The 23,639-nt window shown below is 42.1% G+C and overlaps 2 protein-coding genes across 6 annotated transcripts in view; one reads left to right on the top strand and one right to left on the bottom strand.

The window, feature by feature from the left end:
• Window positions 1-9,543: 9,543 nt before the first annotated feature.
• NXPE3 (neurexophilin and PC-esterase domain family member 3) overlaps window positions 9,544-23,639 on the bottom strand; it is a 59,636-nt gene continuing 45,540 nt past the window's right edge. For all 5 annotated transcript variants that reach the window (XM_043448858.1, XM_043448856.1, XM_043448859.1 and 2 more), the window contains 2 exons: window positions 14,135-14,341; window positions 9,544-11,058 (listed from right to left, as the gene is read on the bottom strand). In XM_043448858.1, coding sequence (XP_043304793.1) covers window positions 10,508-11,058; window positions 14,135-14,341 — 758 coding nt within the window. In that variant the 3' untranslated portion in view covers window positions 9,544-10,507. The remainder of the gene's footprint in view (window positions 11,059-14,134; window positions 14,342-23,639) is intronic.
• On the top strand, window positions 21,888-22,404 carry LOC122428763 (signal peptidase complex subunit 1-like). Its single transcript, XM_043448864.1, has one exon. The coding sequence runs from the start codon at window positions 21,999-22,001 to the stop codon at window positions 22,275-22,277; it is 279 nt and encodes a 92-aa protein (XP_043304799.1). The 5' UTR covers window positions 21,888-21,998; the 3' UTR covers window positions 22,278-22,404.

Genomic DNA, 23,639 nt, shown 5'->3' with positions numbered 1-23,639 from the left:
TCCTTTTAAATCTCCCACAAGCCTTCCGAGATTTCTTTTAAATGTAGGATTCCACTCAAGTGGTCCACATTTGCAAAAAGATCTGATCCATGTGTGTTAAATCCCCAGCCGTGCACTTGTTTGTAAGCACACACACTGTAATATGTGAACATGTAAGGGTGAGTGTGTTGGAGAGGCTGATGTAATAGTCATGGTGCTGAATTATTCTGAAGATTATTTACTCTGAACTTCATATCCCTTTCTGTCATATTCACCGCACTTGGCCAAACACTGCACAACATGAGTTAAAAATCATCCTGGTACTGTTGCTATAGAAAATGGTCATATTAAACAGAATTAGCATATGATCCAATAATTTCACTTCTGGGTATGCACCCAAAAGAATTGAAAGCAGAGACTAAAAGCAGATTATTTATATGCCTATCACTGCAGCATTATTCAGAGTAACCAAAATGTGGAAATAACCCAAGTATCCATCAGGGAAGAATGGATACACAAAATAGCGTATGTACATAAAATTGAACATCATTCAGCCTAAAAGGAATTTCTGGCTGCAATTTGGATGAACCGTAAGGATATCAGGAAGTGAAATTAGCAAGTCACAAAAGGACAAATATTGTATGATTCCACTTATATTAAGTATCTAAGGTTGTTAATTTCATAGAGACAGAAAGTAGAATGGAGGTTGCCAAGGGCTGGGGGAGGGATGGCAAATGGGGAGCCATGGTTTGACGGATGTGAAGTTTCCGTTTGAGAAGATGAAAAATTTGTATTGTATAACAGTGTAAGGGTACTTAATGCCATTGAATTGTACTCTTAAAAATGGTTAAGATTATAAACTTTATGTTATGCATATTTTATCACGATTTCTTAAAATATTAAAAACATTTCATGATAAAAGAAAAGGCTCTTAAAATAAATAAATATGGAAAAATAAAAGGAATCCTCTCTTTTCTGGAAGCTGGTGCTTTAACCCTCCATGGCACTGGCGCAGACACAAAGAGACAACAGGTCAGGGGAAAGCTTTTTTTACCTCAATTGAATAAGTATGTGTAAGACCATTAGCAGCTATGTGTCGCAACCTTTCTTTCATCATCACACCCACTACGGAACTCTACAGATATTTTTGCCCTAATTATCTCCTGATGAAAGTTTAAAACCACAAGTATACTCTCGGTCGGTTTATGTACAGTGGTCACAAACCACTGTGCTACCTGAAATATTCCCCACAAAAATCTATTTTGCCCTCTTGTATACAACATCACCCTCTTTGAAGAGGCATAATTGCAGTATTAGCCACTCTAAAAAATGGGTGCCATGATAACCAGCAAATTTGACTGAAATAGTCAGAGGGCTGGGAGTGCAACAGGCTCACCCGTGCTACTAAACGTCTAAGCAAAAAGTGAGAAATTCATTTTCAATGTCTTCGAGTATCTAGAAGTTGCCATTGTATAGATGATATAACATCTAATTGATTAACAGGATTTTGAGGAAGTTTAATTCAGATATTGGGTATCATGCACAGAGTAGGTAGCATTACCATTGTTGTTTAACATAACCAGGAAATAATTTATTTTTATACATGGTAAAATGACATAGGTGGATTTTACAGACAAACTCTATAATTTTTCTATTACCTATAATTTAAGGAGACTTATAATTTTGCAACTCAGAGTGTGGAACCGGCAACCTCAGCATCACGTGGAAGTTTATTAAAATGCAGAATTAGGCACATACATAGAGAACACACATGTGGACACCAAGGGGGGAGGGGGGGAGGGGGAGGGGGGATTGGGAGATTAGGATTAGCATATATACACTACTATGTATATAACAGGTAACTAACGAGAACCTGCCTTATAGCACAGGGAACTCTACCCAGTTCTCTGTAGTGACTTAAATGGGAAGGAAATACAATGAAGAGGAGACATATATATACATGTGACTGACTCACTTTTCTGTACGATAGAAACTAACACACGTTGTAAAAACTGTACTCCACGCTTTTAAAAAAGGCAGCATTACCAGCTCCACCCCGGACCTCCCGAAACAGAATCTATAGTTCAGTGAGATCGCCAGGTAATTCTTACGCACGTTACATTTTGAGAAACACTGCCTTAAAAGACAGCTATTGAAATTCTTCCTCAATTCATCACAGCATTTTATTTTTTAACCATCCAAGTAGATTTATTTATGACTCCACTCATCCTATACTTATAGCTTCCCAGGTGGCACTAGTGGCAAAGACCCCACCTGCCAATGCAGGAGACACAAGAGACACGGGTTTGATCCCTGGTTCGGGAAGATCCCTTGGAGGAGGGCATGGCAACCCACAACAGTATTCTTGCCTGGGGAACCCCATGGACAGAGGAGCCTGGTGGGCTACAGTCCAAAGGGCTGCAAAGAGTCAGACACAACGAAGCATCCTATGCTATGGACCCTATAGAGAAAGCAAACTAGAAAAGAGTCATGCAAAAAAATTAGAAAAGAAAAAGCAGATACAAAGCATGGAATTTTCCACCCTGGGGGTTATCCCCACATACAAAGAAGTCAGATCAGGTAGTTAACTCGCTCTGTGATAGCAGGGAAGGTGAATGGATTCGCCAGGTGCCCGCAGCTTCTGTCTTCAGAAGCAGCAGCAGAGGGCCCTTCACCAGAAGTGTGACTCGGAATGCTCCTCCAGGCCTTAGCTTTCCAGCAGGGCAGGAAACATCCTGAGAGGAGCCCCGTGAACAGGCAGCTGGATTCCACTTCCTTTACAGTTCCAGCTGCTGTGTCCAAAAACGGCTCGATAAGTAAGACGCTGCCTCTCTCCAAGTTGTAGTCCAACCACTCCCATCAGTTCCACCCTATTGCTTTGCTCTTTGAGGTCTGAAAGACTTTCCTGTGGTCTTCTTAAAACATAAAGGGTCATGGCGCTTATCAACTACCATAACTAATGAGCAGTTAGATCTGGACAGGGAGTGGACTGTAGCCAGGTATGAGTGAAGGAAAAGGAAGGACCCTTGGAAGTCAGGACTCTGGAAAGAGGCTGACACCTTTCCATTACTCCTCCGCTAATATCCCAGGGGCCTGGTGCATTGGCTGTGGGGACAAGGCCCCTCAGATTGAACTCAAGCTCTGCCATTTAGGATCTGGGTGACCCTGAACCCAAGGTCCATCCCTCTGAGCCTCACTTTCCTCACCTATAAAATAAGGCTACTGATGCCATTGTGCCAGCTCAATGAGACCTTGTTGGTCCTCTCCCTAAATGAGTGTTTGATAAATGTTAATTCCCCATCCACGAACTCCCCGAAAGCAGCAGTAAAATACTTTCATTCACTTAGTTTGGAAGGAAAGTGTTTTACCTCATAGTGCGTCCCAAATTAAAGGAACAGGAAGTGCTTTAATCAGAAACCACGCATGCTAGCTCTAATGACGGGCTTCACCAAAACCGTATGGAGCATGGTACTCTCTGAGTCTGTGAGATTACATAACCCCGAAACTGCCAGTCATCAGAGAGCTGAATTCCCCTCTTAGATATATGCATGCGTCCTCCTCTCGTGGAAAATAGTGGAAATTTAAATTGATTAAAAAGATGCTGAACCACCAAAAAAGAAAAAAAAAATCTTAGTTCACAAGAAATCACAGTAAAACGCCTAAAAAGTTCATAATAACTTTGAGGCAAGCTCAAAAATCCAAGAATCACAGAGACTTTAGAAAACATCCCACTGCCCACTTTGACTACATCAGTCAAGACCCAGGTAACATCTGGAATGAGGAATATCCACCTTTCTCACCATCAGGAGTTCATCATCAGGTCAAGAAAGCCAAAAGGTGAAGCCAGCCTCCTGATCTTCCTGTTAACCTGGGGAGAAAATCAAGAGGCCACCAGATCAGTGTCATCTTAGAGCCAAAGGGAAATGGCTGTTTCAGGAGCAGTTCACCCTGGATCTCAGAATCATTCGAAAATCTTCCCCCTCAGCAGGGCTCTCAGCAGGTCCTTAACGTCTCAGAGGACTTTTTTTTGTTGTTGTTTCTGGACTCCTTTCAGGACAAAACAGAATGACAGAGGCTTGCCTCAATGAGGAAAGGTCGGAAGTTGGACCACTAACTTGTGCCGAGCATGGTCATCACCTCCCTGCCAGGATGGACAGCGCTGATCGCTGAACATGATGTTCTGCTGTGCGCCCACTTCTTTTTTCTCCCTTTTTCCGCTGTGTTGTGCACCTTGCAGGATCTCAGTTCCTCCACCAGGGATTGAATTGAGGCCCACCCCCACCCCCCCGCAATAATAAAAGCCTGGAATCCTAACCGCCAGGCCACTAGAGAACCCCTGTGGGCCCACTTCTTGTGCTAACTCTTCCCAGACTGTCTCTTCTACAGCGTCTGTACCCTAACCAACTGCATCTTTAGCCAAAGCAAAATGATACTATAATGGAGGGGGGTGGCGGACCAGACACTGTGCTCTGAAGCCAAATAAAAAGACTTTAGGGTTATCTGAACATTTAGATGATCTGTGTGGCTGATCGCCTCTATCAAGGATTGTGGAGGGTGGTGAATAAGCCTCAGAAATTTTTCTCTCCTTTTACTGTCTAAACAACTTACTGACAAGAGAGGCAAAAACAAACAAAAAAACCCAAACAAAAATTGATCCCACCTGATCAATAATGTATTTTTTTAGATGCCAGATTAAAGTGAGGGAATATATATATTTCCAAGTGCTTAAAATTTATGTAATAAATGTCATCCTCTGAGACACCCCCACCCCATAATGGCCAGTTCACTAATCCTCATGAAGAGACTCTCAATCCATCCTACCTAGAAATGCATTTTTATTCATATAAATTCCCAGAGTGTAATAGATCTGGAGGAACCGCCAAGTTATCAAACTTCAAGGTTTCCTTCATTCATAAAATGGGAAATGCGTGTCTTTCAATTTACAAAGGTAACGTAAGAATTACATACTATATAACATTCTGATCTATTCAGAATATTTTTTCCATAAAGATACAGCTCTATGCCTACCCTTGGTGAGAAATAGACCACTAAACCCACACTCAAACCTCCTGGGAGATTGCTACCCTGGAGTATCATAGTTGTATTTCACTGGCTAACTAAATGATTGTACATTAGATTTATGGTACTTTCATCACCCATTCTATCCACCTCCTCCATCAGCATCTTAGTCTTTCCTGACTTCAAGACGAACAGACACAATTCATAGTCATCACCAAACTAAAAAGACATTCCAGGTTGTCCTTCCCCAAAATACCTGCCCCCTAATATCTTGCCCCCAAACAAGTATCAGAAAGTGACTCCAAAGTAAAGAATCTGGATATGGGGAAAAGAATAAAAAAAAAAAAAAATCATCATTTAAGAGACTTTTTCATATTAAATATCAAATAATAAAAATATACCTTTGTGTTTGAAGAGTCAAGGCATACAAATACGTAAAGGCAAATCAACTGTTTCCAGCTGTAATCAGCGATAATAACCCAAGTACGTGAGAGCATGAGAAAGATGATCAGTTTCCTTTTGAGGTTACATGATAAGCAGCAGCAGCAGCTAAAGCAGTCTTTTTCTCTAAGGACCCGGTGGCTGACCTCTTGGCTGGAGGCGGCCAGCCCCTCTCCCGGCCCCCTTTATAGCGCTGGCTTGCCGCTCACTGCTCTAGAAAGGGCTGGGGGCGGGGGAAGCGAAGGACCAGTTTTCTGAACTACAGAACACGGTCAGACGCTCATTCAAAAGGGGCTGCGTGGGCACAGAGGAGGGGCAGAGGAGGCAGGAAGGGAGCAGCAAGGACTCAGTTCGTGGACTTTTTTTCTGCACCCTGGAAATTCCCAGGCCAGAAAGGTACTGACCCAAGTCACGGACATTCCCCTCGAGGGCAGGCTCCAAGACCTGGACTGGAACTGCGCAGGGGAATCAGAAACAGATCTGTGAATAAAACGTTTGTCTTGGGGATGCCTTTTGAAAACGTCTCAGTGAAGTTACAGCCGGGCATTAGAGTTACCTCCTTAAATCCACCTTCTCTTTTTCTTTGGCTTTTTCTGAACAGCCCCCTGAATGGGCCGGGGGTGGGGGAGAAGGGGGGTGCTTTATACAACCGAGCTTTTCAAACAGGGCAATCGGAAAGCAGTGTCCCTATTGCCGCCTTCATCGACACATTAAAGGACAAGGAACCTGAGATGTAAGTAAAACAGTGTTCCTCTAACGGGAACATTTTCATGCGGAATGAATTTAAACAGAGAATGAGCTATTAGGCAACTCTGAAAGGATTTCTTCTTGGACGTTTGGTTTCACTGTGGCTTTTTTTTCTTGAGGGATACTTTCTACTGTCATCTGGGTATGGTCAACCTCACCCCCAACCCCACAACGCCCTGTTACAATCCAGCTTTAGAATTAGACAGGAAATGTCTGGTTCTCCAACAGGAATGGGCATCTAGACCTAAACCCCAGAAGGTCCTCAAAACTTTAATAAGACAGCAGAGCTTGAAAGAAGCCCGACTTCCTCTCATCTCAGGAAGAATGTGTGAGAGAGAGTGTGTGTGTGCACATGTGCGCACTCAGTCGCTCAGCCGTGTCAGACTCTTTGTGACCCCATGGACTTTAGCTTTCCAGGTTCCTCTGTCCATGGGATTTCCCAGGCAAGAGTACTGGTGTGGGTTGCCATTTCTTCCTCCAGGTGATCTTTCCCACTCAAGGATCAAACTGTCTGCTGCATCCGCAGGGGGACTCTACTACTGGGAATAAAAAGCAAAATATAACACACTTAAGTTCACACTTTCTCTAGAAAGTTAGACTGTAAGTGCACTTTGGAGACAAAGTGAAATTGAAGTGTATCTTGTGCCCTTGTACCTTCTGTATCCCACAAACTGCTGCCCTGGACCACCCTCTTGCTTTCTACCACCCCCCACCTCCCCCAGGGTTCCTAGGCACCCCTTGAACTCTGGGGCTGTAGTTTCACTTTCAAAGAGAAAAAAAGCACCTTCCATATCTTATTTCTTTACTGCATACTGAGCAGACAAATGCACTCCACTGTAGGCATAAACCCTGGAGAGAATACTGCTTAACACAAGGGAAAGAATACACTTCAGGTGGACTTATGGCCTGAGCAACAAGCTAGATCTATGAAGATAATGCTAATGCTGAGCAGCTTTTAGGGGGGCAGGGAGGACCGCAGGCTCAGAAGGGGCAGGTCTTACTTCTGTTGTTTCCCTTGGGTATTTATTTCCGAATACTTTCTGGGTAACTGCTATTTCCTTTAATATAGCCAGGAAACAGACTCACCTCTGGCATGTAACACACAGATATAGAGGCTTCCCTTCCACGTGCTTCTCAAGCACCCTGATGCAGCACTTAAAACCTGAAGCTGGGAAGGATCAGTCAATTGGTATTTAATAAAATGATGGTTGTTCAGAATGGTAAAAAAAAAATGGATCATATTGGAACACCAAACATATTTGCTAAAGAAAAGTTACTCTTAACTTCCATAGGATATAATTTGCACAGAAGGGCTTTATTATGGAGTCTCCCCTTCACAAGTAGCATGGAATCAATCATTTGAGTTCTAGAGTATTAGAAGACCCAACAAGTGAAGTTAACACTGTCATTCCAAAATAAAAATCAGCATTTTAACCCACTGTTTATATATAAGCCCCATTTATATATATAAGCCACATATGTATCTGGAGGAGGAGGGCATGTCAACCCACTCCAGCATTCCTGCCTGGAGAATCCTCATGGACAGAGGAGGCTGGCGGGCTACTGTTCTTGGGGTCGCCAAGAGTCAGACAGACTGAGCGGCTAAGCACACATACATACATAAACTATATATAAACCACTGTTTTAATATTTTATTATAAACCTGAATGGCCAAGCTAGGTATATAATGATATCACTCAGCTACACTGTTAGGTAGACTTTTATAATTAAGTCATGACAACATGGAAACTATTTATATGTGAAATTTAAAAAGAGATACAAAGTACATGTTCTCTGTGATTACAGCTCTGTGACTTAAAAAAACTAGAAGACATCAAACCGAATTGCTAACGCTCATTGCATTCAGACGATAGAATTATGGACCCTATCCATAGGTTTTTTTTCTTCTAGATTTCATAATTTTTTATATTGGGTTAGCTAAAAAGTTCGTTCAGGTTTTTCCATGGCCAACTCAATATTTAACATCCTTTATACTTACAATGGAAAATATATATTTAAAATAAACTATATTATTTGATTGGCATGCTAACAGTCACAACTCTGTGGTATTGGCTTAAGTTAAACTTTTCAGAAGAAATTAAAATATTGTATCTAGAAATGGCCTAGGTAATATTCCAAACTCCCCACTTGGACATTTTTTTTTTCCCACTTAGACATTTTTTTAAATTTCCACATGAGTGTATAAAGACAAATTAGAAGGACAGAATGAATGAGCATACTTTAAGAAACTGTGTCATCAAATCTTTAGGACATAATGTCACTAAATCAAAAAATAACTAGATGAGATCACATGAAATCATTTATACAAATAAGTAGCATCACTCCAAAGCTCTGCAGGGGCAGTGGAAATTGAAATTCTCCTAGGAAGACATGACTCAGCCTTTTCCAGTGACAGTTGAGAAAATGCTCCAAAGTTCTTTCATGAAAAATAAAAGTTTACAAAGTCCAAAAAGTTCCTTTTGAAAAGGGCTATGGACTCTCATGCACCTTAGTTCAAATCCAAAATCAAGTTCTTCATCTATAAAAGGGAGCTAATATTACCTGCAGTATTAGATCCTGATCAGAACTAAATGTTATGGGAAAAGCCCCTAAAATAAGACAAAAAAATATTATTTCCTTAGTTCTATCTTCCCTCAGTGTTTCTCAAAATGTAGAATACCACCATTGCATCAGAATCCTCAGATGTCTGCCACTAAGGCTGACTCCACAATTTCCCTAATTCTGCATTTTGATCAAATAAATGATCATTAAACACTCTAAAGCTTAAAGACCATTAAAATTCAACTATATTAATATATTTAACTACCTGGCCTACTTCAGACTCAGAAAATAATTTAAAATTATATTTATTTATTTTATAAACTGGAAGCTGGCCCTCAAGGCTAGGAAAGGAAGATCTCAGTATCTCTGTTTTAAGTTAAAAACTCAGATTTTTTGACCCATTCTCTGAGTGTATTTTTTCATGCATTAGGCATTTTTCTTCACTTCTGAAGCCTCCCCAGTTTCTTCATATGTTCCTTTGTTGCAAGTCGTGTTTAACTCTTCACAACCCCATGGACTGCAGCACACCAGACTTCCCTGTCCCTCACCATCTCCCGGAATTTACCCAAATCCATGTCCATCACACATTCCTTTAGGGATAAATAAAACTAGACTCTTTTCAAAAAGAAAAGAGGACTAAGTGGCCACACATTAACTTAAACTTATTTAAAATTAATAAGATAAAGACAGTCAGATAAAATTGATAATTCAATTATTTTAAGGTAGCCAGTAAGAATAGCACCTTTTACTTCCAAGCATAAGCATTACGTTATGCCCAAATCAACCCTTCACAGGTTTCAATACCTAAATTTAATTTTTAATTAGATTTTAATTTCTAATTTGGGTATGCAATTCAAAATAACAACCAAAAAAGAAACACTCGGTATTGCTGGAAATACTTTGCACAACTTTATAATAAACAATAGCAATCTTTACATAAGTCAATTCTTAAAACCCTCAAACTTCAGAACACAAAAATAAAGCTGCCTTTATATATTTTCCCTTTCAGTTCCAAAAGTGGTTATTTTAGAATAAGTATTCATCCTTAGCTGAATCAAGTAAGTAACAGTCACCCAATGCAAATATCAATTTTATATACACTGCTTTCAGCTTTCCCTTTTGCTTCTTTTCCAGATTAAAGTTGGACACTGTAAATATTCTTATTAGAAAGTTCTGACCAAGGATACTGGCCTTTTCAAGTAATTCAGAAAAAAAAACTGGATCATCAAAAGAAACTCTTGAGACACAGCTGTCTTCAATGTATCACAGGAGCCGCTGACTGCACGCCTGGGGTTAAGTTCACCTCCGCTGAAGGTGGGCCAATTATGCTATTCATGCAAATATGCTCCTTTACCAAATAAACTACAGTCCACTGCCAACCAAACTTGCCCCTTCCACTTAGGTCAGAACATTTTTCACACTTCATAGCACAGTAATATCCCCTGCCAAGAGAAGCTAGTTCAGACACACTCATTAGTATCTTTGGTTACAAGGGCAGTATAGTGTGTATATGCTGTTAATAATGGCTCACCCGTGGCTAAGTCAAGATAGGAAAAAAATCCTATAGGTAGATATAAGTGTAATCTGCATTTTCTAAGCTCCTTACAATGATTATATGAAGTCCAGCTCCTTTCTAAATTTTAAATACATATAGAAGCCATCTCTCCACAGGGCCACCTGTGTAAAAAAGTTTATCTTTTTGTAGTGTAGGTGAGAGAGAAGGTCACTGAACGTGATTCCTCCAGTCCCCTCTGGCAGGCTAGGTCTCCAAGGGGCACACAAAGGACAAGAACATGTCCACTTGGTTCTTCACAATAACTTCATCTGGATGTAACTTGTGGGGTAGATAATGGGCCAGGGTCATCTCCCAGGCATCAACAAGATATACTCCAACCCCTGAGAACATCTTCCGAAGGATGGTGTCCAGCTGAAAGTTATACCAGTCGCTGTTGAAAAGGCTAATCTCAGGCCCCAGCTCTTGGACATTGGCTGTCCGGATGACCACCACAGTCTTGGGGCTTCGGTCCAGGAGCTGGACCACAGCCCGACGGATGTTCCTGAGCCGCCGGATATACACCTCCAAGGGGAAGGTGCTGAAATGAGACCACACGGCTATGGCGACCACGGTGTCCTTCCCTCCCACGATGCCACTCAGCTCGTTGGCCACGTAACGGAGGTCACTGCTGAAGACGGTCGTGAAGCGGATGGGTGGGCCGTGGCAGCGGTATTTGAGCAGGATATTGTGCTTCTGGTCCACCGCCAGGAAAGGACCCACATTCTTGGGGCTACCCAAGTTAAACTCCACTAAATCTGAAACAAGGAAAAACCAGACGCATAAGAACGGTTAAACAAAGCCATATACTTTTATTATTCTTTAGTTAGTGGCTTCAAAGAACAATCTTTTTAAATAAAAGTAAAACAACAATGGGGAGAGAGATGGGAGGGGACATGTGTATACCTATGGCTCATTCATGTTGATGTTTGGCAGAAACCAACAGAATTCTATAAAGCAATTATCCTTCAATTAAAAAAGAATTTTTTTTTAAAGTAAAACAACAAAAAGGTGCAATACAAATGTAAACACTTATTTCACTTCACCTTGGTGCCCCCCCCTTGGCTTCAGTGGACCTTTATTCTAACGTATTTATTAAGTCGCTCCATAAGCATGAAATTACAAGTAATATCATTAGCAACAGATTCTAGACCCCAGAAGCAAAATAACCTGTTTACCTCTAACTGTTAGGCCAAGAAATCTTCCTGTTTGCATTGACTGACTGTTGAATATCTAAACATCAATTTGACATTTACACATTATTGTTCTAACAGATAAATATTTCTTCCAGGTCAAAAACTATTACTTTTGGCTTTTTAACAAACACATAACAGTAACCAAATACCTCTTTTTATAATAAGCAAAAAAAAAGAAGCAACCTTGCTTCTTCTGACTTTCAATTTCACCCTATGCATGGAAAACTCTGTTAATGTCTTAGAAAACTTCTCTCTGTGTCATAACAAAGACAGAAGCACAAGTGAGAATTCCCTTCACTCCCTCCCCTTTATCTAAGTTGGGTTTCCAAGTCCAGGTCCTCTGATGATTCCAGGAATCAGTGATGATCCTCCCTTATTACCCCTAAAAAAGGCTGTATAATTCACAGCTGAACATTGGCCCCATGAGGAAAGAGGATCTGTGTCATATCCCTAAAGAGTCCTACAAGTGCCTTACACAGACCAGATTAAGCAGCCATTGGCAACCCAACTGAATTAATATTGCCTAAGCATCTGTTCTGTACCAGCACTAATGTGTTATAAGCCAGCAAGGCAGGACTTCCCTGGTGGTCCAGTGGTTAAGACTCCACTCTTCCACCGAAGGAGACAGGAGTTCTATCCCTGGTGGCGGAACTGACATCCACATGTTGCATGGCATGGCCAAAAAGAAAAAAAAGGAAAAAAAAGTAAAATAATAAATAAGTTTCCTAGCTTAACAAAAAAAAGTCAGCAATGCTCAGATGGGTAAGTCGCAGTCCTTGCCCTCAAGGAGTTTACAGTCAATTCTGAGGAAGTAACATCAAACAATAATTGTCCCCTATTATTTACTTTTAAGGGTTAAAGTTAAGGTTTCACTTTTTTTCCCATGAGGTCCCACCCAGGCTCTTCTTCCAGATTCTCATACCTAATTCTCATTCTCATTACTACTTAGCACTTGGCCCCAATTAAACTGCATAAAAGCTCAATTTACCATTCTTTCTTCAGATTAAGATCAAGCCCTGACACAAGGCTTTATCAGGCAAAAATCTGTCTGCAAAGGCTACAGTGGAAAATGATCAAGACACTCAATGTGATCACTGCTATTAAAGGAAATACTGAGCTCATCAGAACTTAAGAACCAAGCATTAAATACCAGCTGCTGGGGGGCCCCGCCTGGTCAGCACCAAACTGTGCCTAGCATCACGCCATACAAACGGTTTCCCTTCTGCTTAACTGGTCCTTTATCAACTAGAACTCTGCTATGTCTGTTTCAATTTTTTTTTTTAAAGCAAAGCAAAATCATAATTCATTTTCTACTTTTGGGGGTCATATCTACTTCCTCCTTTCCTTCAAAGGAAACTTGAAACTAGGTTGATGTAATAAACAGAAGAGAAAAATGAAAAACACCACACACAACCACTCACAACTGTGGGATTTTGTTTTGTGAAACGTCCTGTCCACAAACAGCCATCAAAAATAGTTCTCACAAAATGGTACAGATGAACTTATTTGCAAAGTAGAAACAGACACACAGATGTCAGAGAACAAACTTACAGCTATTGAGGAGGGATGGGGGAGTGGGATGAACTGGGAAACTGGGATTGACAAATATATATATATTGACATACACTACCTGTGTAAAACAGATAATTAGTGACAATAGATAATAAAATAGTAAATTCAATAGATAATAAAATAGATAACTAGTGTATAACACACGGAACTCGAAGTGCTCTGTGGGGACCTAAATGGGAAAAAAATCTAAAAAAGGAGAGGCTGTGTGTCCATTATAGCTGATTCACTTTGTTGTACAGTAGAAACATTGTAAATCAACTCCATTCTAATAAAAATTAATTTAAAATGAAAAAAAAAACAGTTCCCACAAAGTTGTTCGTCAGCTCTGTAAACTCCGAGCAGGATTTTCAGTCCTGCTGCCCTGGATCCGCCCCTCCTCGCTCTATCCACACCCTTTCTGGGAAGAGGAAAAGGCCTCCTGAGAGGAAGGGACGGCCCTCCAACAAGCAGGGTTTATTCCAAGTCTGAAGAGCTGCCCAGAGCCCAGCAGCGAGACCAGGAAGCTAGGAAGGCTGGACTGGCCAGACTCCCCTGGTGAGAGGCAGCTCATCCCAGGGTCACACGTGGACCGCCCAGTGGGGACACAGGGGCACTCTGTTGCCTGGGTACAGTAAATCGGACTACAGTTTGTCTGCCTCCTTCCACTTAAATCGATTATAAACTTGGAGCAGGACCAAACAGAACTAGGAGAGAAACAACTGGAAATGTTCGCTCCCATCTCACAGCCTAGAAGGTCAGAAGGGACGACACCTGAGAGGTGAGTGTCCGGCGCCGCATCGCACGCTTGAACGACGCCCTGAGAAGCAGATGACTCGTCCGGGGTCACACGGCTCGTCAGCGGTGTGAACTGCAACAGGCAGCCAGGGCTTGCGTGGATGCACGCCAGCCCCGCCACGGGTCAGGAACTCTCTCTCATCTCTCCAGCATTAGGACCCGCCTTCAGTCCTTCGGAGAAGGCAGTTTTCCCTCACCTGATGCCTTTCTGCAGGGACCGGGCTGGTTCTGCTTATTTCAGAGCTGGATCTTATATGTGTGGGAGTTACGAAACAAAAAGCAAAGTACCAACCTGGAACAAATGTAGTGAGGTATTCAAACCACTGTCTGATTGTCGAGTCACCAAAGAAATGTACCACTTTTCTCTGTAAGCATTCGGTAATGTTGTCAGGGTCATTAAACTGGCGCATCTTAAACCTCCTGGGCCTCCACTGATCTTTGTAATAATAACCAGAAGGAAAAGTTCCTAAACCTTGAGATAGTCCTAGGCTGTTGGTTTCTGGAAAAAAAGAAAAAAAAGAAGATATTCTGAAATTCCCTTCCAACAAATCACACATAAAAAATATTTCAAGTTAAAACACAATTATGCTCTTATGTTTGTTAGCCTGCTGGTTATGGGCGACATTTCCGGCTGTCACATCTCAAAGAAATCCCAGACTTTCCCTCTCCTACAAAAAGTTCTCCTTTGCACAAAAACAGGAAGATCTAAAATGGGTGTGAGGATGTTTGTGGGCAGAAGGGGAAAGGAGACATTGAGCATTCCCTCTGATGAAGCATGTTTTTCTCAAAATAAAAGCAGGCAAAAACCAAGGAAATGTGTAGATCTAAGCACTGCCTGGAGTTATGGCTCACTCAAATGCCTGTGAGGCAAGTAATAACTTAAATTCATATTTTACATATGCATGGCAGTATTAGACCTTACTGTTTCTCAGCTCATTCAGAAGTTTCAATCAATGGCTCCCACAATCAAATATTAACTCAGAAAACCATCGCTGAACACAGAAAACAAACCAATGACACAAGGTCCAAAGAATTACTCTCCACCACACAAAAGGTTCAAAAGTCCTTATGCACGATGAATAATATTAAAATTGCAAAAATAAAATAAAATAAAATTGCATCAGGGACTTCTCTGGGGGTCCAGTGGCTAAGACTCCGTGCTCCCAATGCAGAGGGCTGGGGTTCCATCCCTGGTCAGGGAACTAGATCTAGATCTCACATGCCTCAACTAAGATCCAGTGTGGCCAAATTAAAAAAAAAAAAGAAACTGCATCAGCAGTGTGTCCTCATGGTTGTAGCATAGTTACACACGATCACACAAGCACCAGGACACCTTTCACAGTGACAGCCAACACCCTTCTTACCAAACACCTCCCTCAGAAAATGCCACTGGAATTTTTCAGTGGAAACAGAGCACTTTACATGCTTCCACAGGGATGCCTAATATTTCCTGCAAGTTTACTCTGCACCAGACACTGTTCTGAGCAATTAAATGTATTATCTCATAGGACGCTCATGAGAACCCTTCAAGATAGGCCCTACCTTTCAAAACAGTTAAGTAACTTGACCTCAGTTCCAGAGCCAGCAAGTAGCAAAGTCAGGATCTAATCCAAGCCGGTGAGCCCCCACGCCCACGCTCTTAACCACTGTGCTACATCACCTCCCAAAATAAGGTGTCTGTGGATACCGGCCATTTTCTTTTAGGTTTTTTTCCCGGAAAGTGTCCATTTATTCATTTCTAACACTTATCATTCAAGTTTATAATCTTCCAAAAACCACCAATCATTTTATATCACTCCCTTACACACCCCAAGGTTCAAATCTTGATCATAATCCAGCAATTCTATAGTCTGACCTGTTAAACCACAATTCAAAATCCAAGTGCTCATATGACTTAGAAATGGAAATTTAAGTAAGTCTCCTGCTAGTGACTATTTTCAGCTTCTTTGATTTTTTTATTAAAAAAAAAAAATTCTACCTCCTTCCAATGCCTGTCTGCTTGCTCCAGTTCATTTGTTATTTTATTTACTTATTTATGGCAGTGCTGGGTCTTCGCCGCTGCACGGGCTTTTCTCTAGCTTGGCTCCTGGACCCTAGACCACATGCTCCATAGTTCTGGCACACACAGGCTCAGCCGCCCCGTGGCATGTGGGATCCTCCCAGGACAGGGGCTGAACCCACGTCTCCTGCATACGTGGGCTCTTTCATGGTGAGCCACCCCCCTTCTTTGACTTCTTGATAGTATCTATATTACTCAAAGTTATTTTGGTTTTATTCCCTTCAAAGAAGATGCCCTACTGACAGGGGGGTGCATATTTAATCCTTTTTCTTAGGCATCTGCAAATTCTTTGCAGGCTCAAGGTCTAAATTGAAAAGCAAACAGCATTGTGAATGCTTTTTTGGCAAATGTGATTATCAAAGAAAACTGGGGGGTAGGGTAAACATCTGTTTGGCTTATTCAAAAGCCATTTCTCAACATGCTACATGTTGATGATTACCATGTCATCACATCTTGCTCAAAGCTCCTCATTATATCAACACATCAAGGTTACACAGGCCAGGGCACACACCTGGGGCCCAAAGAAAATATCTACTGGAAAGGGAATCAAAAGTGATTTTAAAGTCACAATTTTCGCCAGGTTACACTCAGCCATTCTGTGCCAAGTAAGTGTACAAAGAAACATGTATATCACACCGGAAAAAATTACCATTTCCATTCAAATGTTAATTATATTTACTATCACAGTTAAGTCAAGCAAAGCAAATCAATTACTGAACCTCACATTAATTCTTTAAACATGCAGCACTAGATAACAAAAGGTAATTTTAAAGAGAAATGTGTGTACCTACATTGCCCTCTTATGGCCAACTGGGACAAAAACATTTCCTGACTAACGATTTCAAGCAGTCTGAACTGTGTAAAAAGTCAGCGTTCCTTGGAGCTCAGAAAGAATTTTCACGTAAGCTATCTGAGATATAAAAGCCCCTTAAATTCATAATATAACCCTTAATGTACTGTAAAAGTGGAATAAAAATAATTAAAAAACATAAACAAGTTATTGCTCAACTTTATGTTTATCTTGAACATTGATGAAGGCAATTTATACGGAGGTGGCTATAAGACATAAAAGATTTTTATGCAAAATCAGAAGGGATGGTTTTGATTATTTGCAAGTAAGGTCCCTACTTCTCTAAAATGTCTTGGCTTCTCTTTAAAAGCCCATAGCTTAAATTTTCCTCCAAAGAGCATCATTCCATATCATTCATTAGCCATAATAAGGGCTATTTGGGCCACAAATGGGACCAAATGAGAAATATGGGCAGACATACATTTCCCTAAACCATTTAGAAAGAGCAGTATGAGAGGCACGCTGTGTGAAGTCAGGGTGGGGACGCGTAGGTACAAACACAGGTCCCTTTATTTTCCTGGCAGGGAACTGGAACTAAGGAGGGGAAAGAAGGACAAGATGAAGAAGAAATGGAGGCAATCGATTCCCGCCTAGGAACTCTAGGAGAGCCGCCTCCGGGAGGTGAGGCCAGCTGTCCGGCCACATCCTGTCCGGGGCTGGGAACTCAGGAGGGCTTAGCTCCTTACTGATTCCGGTGGTTAAAGGTTTTACTGGACCTTGAATTCTCCCTACAAAACCTTGAGAATTTGATTTTTCTTTCTTTTCCCTAAAAGCTAAGCATCTTACACAGGAAGGCTAAGAATGCCATCTGAGGTAGAAATACCTGTAGATTCAGGTGTTGAAAGGGACCTCAGAGAATGCTAGTCCAAATATCTCTTGAAGGTAAACAAAGCAAGTCAGAGTGACCTGCCAAGGTTTCTTAGGGAGCTGAGGAGATGGGAGATGGCAGAGGTGGCACCATTTATAGAGACCTACATTTCGTTACTGAAACGGTGGTAGGAGTGGGCTTCTGTTTCCCGAATGATAGCAGGTCTGCTGGGTGTTATGTCTTGCCTGGGAATTCCCGTGGACAGAGGAGCCTGGCAGGATAGGGTCCATGGGGTTGCAAGAGAATCAGACACAACTTTGAGACTAAACAACAACAATGTGTAGGATACGAGTCCTTTGATTTCCTAAGTTCAATGGACCTGGACCTTGGTTTCAGTTCAGTTCAGTCGCTCAGTCATGTCTGACTCTTTGTGACCCCATGGACTGTAGCATGTCAGGTTTCCCTGTCCATCACCAACTCACGGAGCTTGCTCAAACTCACATCTATCAAGTCAGTAATGCCATCCAACCATCTCACCCTCTGTCATCCCCTTCTCTTCCTGCCTTCAATCTTTCCCAGCATCAGGGTATTTTCCAATGAGTCAGTTCTTTGCATCAGGTGGCCAAAGTATTGGAGCTTCAGCTTCAGCATCAGTCCTTCAATGAATATTCAGGACTGATTTCCTTTAGGATTGACTGGTTTGATCTTCTTGCAGTCCAAGGGACTCTCAAGAGTTCTCCAACACCACAGTTAAAAAGTATCAATTCTTCATCACTCAACTTTCTTTATGGTCCAACTCTCACATCCATACATGACTACTGGAAAAACCATTTTGACTAGACAGACCTTTGCCAGCAAAGTAGTGTCTCTGCTTTTTAATATGCTGTCTAGGTTGGCCATAGCTTTCCTTCCAAGGAGCAAGCAGAGCATCTTGTAATTTCATGGCCACAGTCACCATTGGCAGTGAATTTGAGCCCAAGAAAATAAAGTCCGTCACTGTTCCCATTGTTTCCCCATCTATTTGCCATGAAGTGATGGGACTGGATGCCATGAACTTCGTTTTTTGAATGTTGAGGCTTAAGCCAGCTTTTTCACTCTCTTCTTTCACTTTAAAGAGGCTCTTTGGTTCCTCTTCACTTTCTGCCATAAGGGTGGTGTCATCTATATATCTGAGGACCTTGGTTTACTGGGTTGTTGTGAAAATTCAATACTACGATGTGCGGAAACGCATTTTTCACCGTAAGGGGCTATACTAGAGTGCTAGAAATATGCTGGACGTTCTATAAACACTCTATATCTTGATCTGGGTAGTAGTTGATTAATTCATTTTCTATTGCTATGTATGCAAGAAGTCAACACAAACCTAATGGCTTAAAAAGAAGGGGCAGACTTCCCTGGTGGTACAGTGGATGAGAACCCTGCAAGTGCAGGGGACACAGGTTCTCTTGGGACGATTCCATGTGCCGTGGAGCAACTAAGCCGATGCGTCACAGCTGCCGAGCACGCACGCCGACAGCCAGGGCTCTGCAACGAGAGGCCCGAGCACTGCAACAAGAGAAGCCCCTGCTCACAACTGGAGAAAGCCCGTGCACACCAGCGAAGACCCAGCACAAAAGTTTAATAATTACATTTCACAACAAGGATCCTTTATCTTCCCACAGCTCTGCAGGTCAGGAGTCTGGGCTGTGCGTATGGCGGGGTTCTCTGCTGAGGATCTCACAGATGGAAATCAGGATGCCAGCAGGGCTGGACTCCTTTCTGAAGGCTCTGGAGAAGAGTCTGCTATCAAGTTCACTCAAACTGTTAGCTAAATTCAGTTCCTTTCGGTTGTCAGACTGAGTTTCTCTTTTCCTTGCTGGTTGTCCACCAGGGAATGACCTTCAGCTCCTAGAAGCTGCCTGCCTTCCTTGCCCGGTAGCCTCCTTCATCTTTAAAACCAGCAATGAAGAATCTCTGTCGCCTGAAATCCTTCTCACGCTTTCAATTTCTTTCTTCTAGAAGAACCAGGTCACTGTTAAGGACCTATATGGTTAGGTCAGATCCACCCAGGATAATCTCTCTCCCATTTTTTTAAGTCAACTTTGTCATACAACTGAAGGGCACGGATCACTGGGAGTCACCCTACAAAGATACGCACAGATGTAAACTCCACTGTGCTATATGCCTCATATCTGTGTGCCCTATTGCCTGTAAGACACATTTCAATAGAGAAAAACAGTAGAAAGCTATAAAGATGTTGATATTTATTCTATTGTTATTAGATCTAGTTATATACTAAACTTGCATTACGCTCCCCCTAACACATGAGCTCTAGTTAAGTTGTTGATGAGGTTAGAAGCCATCACAGTGTCGGAGACATTAGGCTAGCGGTCTGAGGACCACAATGCTGGTGCTTGTAAAAATCCAGCAACAATTCTGACCCTGGGAAAGCCTGTCAGAAATCAGACGCTGGGCTTATAAGGTAGTCTAGTCTGACTGAAAGTTCTGTTTCCGTGCTGGAACCAGGTCCGTGCAGGGGCGTGGCACTGGTAATCCACGGGACTGCTTGAGGAGGAAAATCAATTAACTAAGGGACTGTTAATTCCACACACAGAGAAGGAAATTCCCTGGCCGTCCAGTGGCGAGGATCCTTCCACTCTGTCACCAGGGTTTGAACTCTGGGGCAGGAACTAAGATTCTGCACACAGTGCAGCGAGACCAAAAGAGGGGGAAAAAAAGATCCCACAAGCCTTGTAGCACAGTCGAAATAATAGTAATAATTAATAAATAAATATCAACATGTCACAGGGAAAATAAAATCTTCAAAGTATAGGATTCATAGGTGGACATAATAAAAGTAGAAAGACTATGAGCCCTTCCATGGCCTAGGCAAAGAAAATACAAAATGGGCCTGAAATATCTTGCAGTGCCTTCGGAGAGTAAGGAAGCACTCAAAAAAAAGAAATAATTAATTAAAAGAATGAAAGCATTGTCAAAAGGGCACAGAGTCAAGCTAAAAAAGTTCCTGATTACCAAAACTGGAACAATCTGAACAACAATTGAATTGGATTATAACTCAAAGAAATAGTTGAAATAGTCATGAGCCTATATTGATGAAATTAATAAATGATAAAGAAGGGACAACTCTTCCTTACAAAAAATTCCAATTAATAAAGGTCTTAAGAATGAGAGAGAGCACAGGTCATCATTAGAACTGAAGTAACTGCTACAGGGACGACGGGGTGATGAATGCTAAAGTCAGGAGATGAAAGTTTAAACAAGCACAGAATGTTTTACAGAGCTTCTGTATTGTTAATTTCCTGTGGTTGCTGTAACAAATTACCACAAATTTAGGGGCTGAGAACAGCACAAATGTATTGTCTTACAGAACTGACGGCCAGAACTCCAAATTCAGTATCACCGGGCTGTGGGCAGAGCCACACTCTCTCTGGAGGCTCTAGGGAAGAATCCGTTTCCTTGCCTTTTCTAGAGCTGCATTTTGTGGCTCATGGTCCCCTTCTCCATTACTAAAGCCAAGGTCATGACATCTTCAAATCTCTCTCTGCTTCCATCTTCACATGGCCTTCTGTCTTCTGTAGGAAGCCTCCCTCTTAAAATGACACTTGCAACTGCGTTTAGGGCCCACTCAGATAATCCAGATACTCTCTCCCCAGCTCAAAAACCTTCACTTAATCACACTGGCAAAGTTTCTTTAGCCATATAACATATTCTTTAGCCATATGACATATAACATCCACAAATTTGAGGGATTAAGATCTGGACATTTTGAGAGTCCCTTGGGCTGCAAGGAGATCAAAACAGTCCATCCTCAAGGAAATCAACCCTGAATATTCACCGGAAGGACTGATGCTGAAGCTGAAGCTCCAATACTCTGGCCACCTAATGTAAAGAGTCGACTCATTGGAAAAGATCCTGATGCTGGGAAAGATTGAGGGCAGAGGAGAAGGGGACGACCGAAGAGATGAGAGGGTTGGATGGCATCACTGATTCGATGGACATGGGGTCGCCAAGAGTCAGACATGACTGAGCAACTGAACAACAATGTCTTTAGGGGCCATTATTTAGCCTCCCACAGCCTCAAAGTATCTCCCCAGAATATCATGTAAATACAAAGATGAAAATAATTAGTTTACAGTGGAAAACCTGGTAGACACCACTGAGACCAGGTGATCAAGGTATCGTTAGCAATATGGACATCATGTACCTCTGCAGAAGGATACAGCATCATGCCTGTCCTATTCTTTCCAAAAATGCATAACCTCATCCCACTCATAAGAAAACATGAAACAAAATCAAGTTCAGGCAGAGTCTAAGAAATATCTGGAACCCTCCATTCGTCAGGCCCACGGAACTGGACCTGTCAGCAGAAGCTGATCCCGGACCCTAGGATCCCTGAGTCCCGGCTGCCCGTGCTCTGCCGCCCGCCTTCAGAACCAGACATGTTGGAGCATCTGAGCTCACTGCCCACGCAAATGGATTACAAGGGCCAGAAGCTAGCTGAACAGATGTTTCAGGGAATTATTCTTTTTTCTGCAATAGTTGGATTTATCTACGGGTATCTGGCTGAACAGTTCGGGTGGACTGTCTATATAGTTATGGCTGGATTTGCTTTTTCGTGTTCACTGACACTTCCTCCATGGCCCATTTATTGCCGGCACCCCCTCAAGTGGTTACCTGTTCAAGACTCAAACACAGAAGACAAGAAGCCAGGGGAATGAAAAGTTAAGAGACATGCTAAAAATAATTGATCTGGTTTTCACGATTCATCTTCACTGTTGTACCTGCTTTTGTTTTGTGTGACATGAGCTAAATTGTTTTCATATATAAAACATAAGCTAAAAACCACCTAAAAAAAAAAAAAAAGAAATATCTGACCAGTGCTCCTCAGAAGTGTCAAGGTCATGGAAGACAAGAGTCTGAGGATCTGCCCCAGTGAGGAGATTAAGGAAACGTACAACTAAATGCAATGTGGGGTCTGCACTGCATTCTGGAACCAAAAAACAGACATCTGTCGGAAAACTGATGAAATCCAAATAAAACCCAATAGTTTAATCAATAATGTTACACGGATGTTCCATTCTTATTTTCGCTAAGTGTTGTGTGATTTCTTGGGCTTCCCTGGTAGCTCAGCTGGCAAAGAATCCGCCTGCAACGCAGGAGGCCCAGGTTCGATTCCTGGGTCAGGAAAATCCCTCGGAGAAGGGATAGGATGCCCACTCCAGTATTCTTGGGATTCCCTGGTGGCTCAGACGGTAAGGAATCTGCCTGCAATGCAGGAGACCTGGGTTCAATCCCTGGGTCAGGAAGATCCCCTGGAAAAGTAAATGGCAACCCACTCCAGTATTCTTGCCTGGAGAATCCTCATGGACAGAGAAGCCTGGAGGGCGACAGTCCATGGGAACGCAGAGTCAGACGTGACTAAGCGACCAGGCACAGCTGTGATTTCTTAAGAAGTCAGCGATAAGGAGAAACTGGGTGACGTCTACACAGGAACTTGGTACTATTTCCACGACTCTTATCTAAGTCTCAAACAAACAGAAAACAAGACATTTTAAAAAGAGGACAAAGGGAATGGCGGAATTAGGGAGGAAGGCAAGGACGGAGGGAAAAGCAATGAAACGAGTAAGACTGGGAGCCCTTCATTGAGGATCTTTGAGCGCCCTCTGCTGGTCACTAGGCTGAACATCGATGACATTCCCCCATGCTGGACTTTGTTATTTATTACACAAAGTAACTGTCCTTCTCTTTTCTTTCCAGTTGTTGACCTGCTCTGAAACACTTTTCTCAAAGCCAGGGTACCCTGCTCCTACTGATTTATGGTTTCTTTCTTCCTCTAAAAACCCATCAAAGCCTTACTGGTTACTGAATCTTTCTTTTCTCTAAACAAAATCTTAGTTGCTTCAGTGGCTCAGTTGTGTCAGACTCTTTGCAACCCTACAGACTGCAGCATGCCAGGCTTCCTTGCCCTTCACTATCTCCCAGAGTTTGCTCAAATTCACTGAGTCAGTGATGCTATCCAATCATCTCATCCTCCGTCATCCCCCTCTTCTCCTTCCTTCAATCTTTCCCAGCATCAGGGT

Source organism: Cervus canadensis, chromosome 27 (genome assembly GCF_019320065.1).
Source record: "Cervus canadensis isolate Bull #8, Minnesota chromosome 27, ASM1932006v1, whole genome shotgun sequence".
NCBI lineage: Eukaryota > Metazoa > Chordata > Mammalia > Artiodactyla > Cervidae > Cervus > Cervus canadensis.
This window is presented reverse-complemented; position numbering and strand designations above follow the sequence as displayed.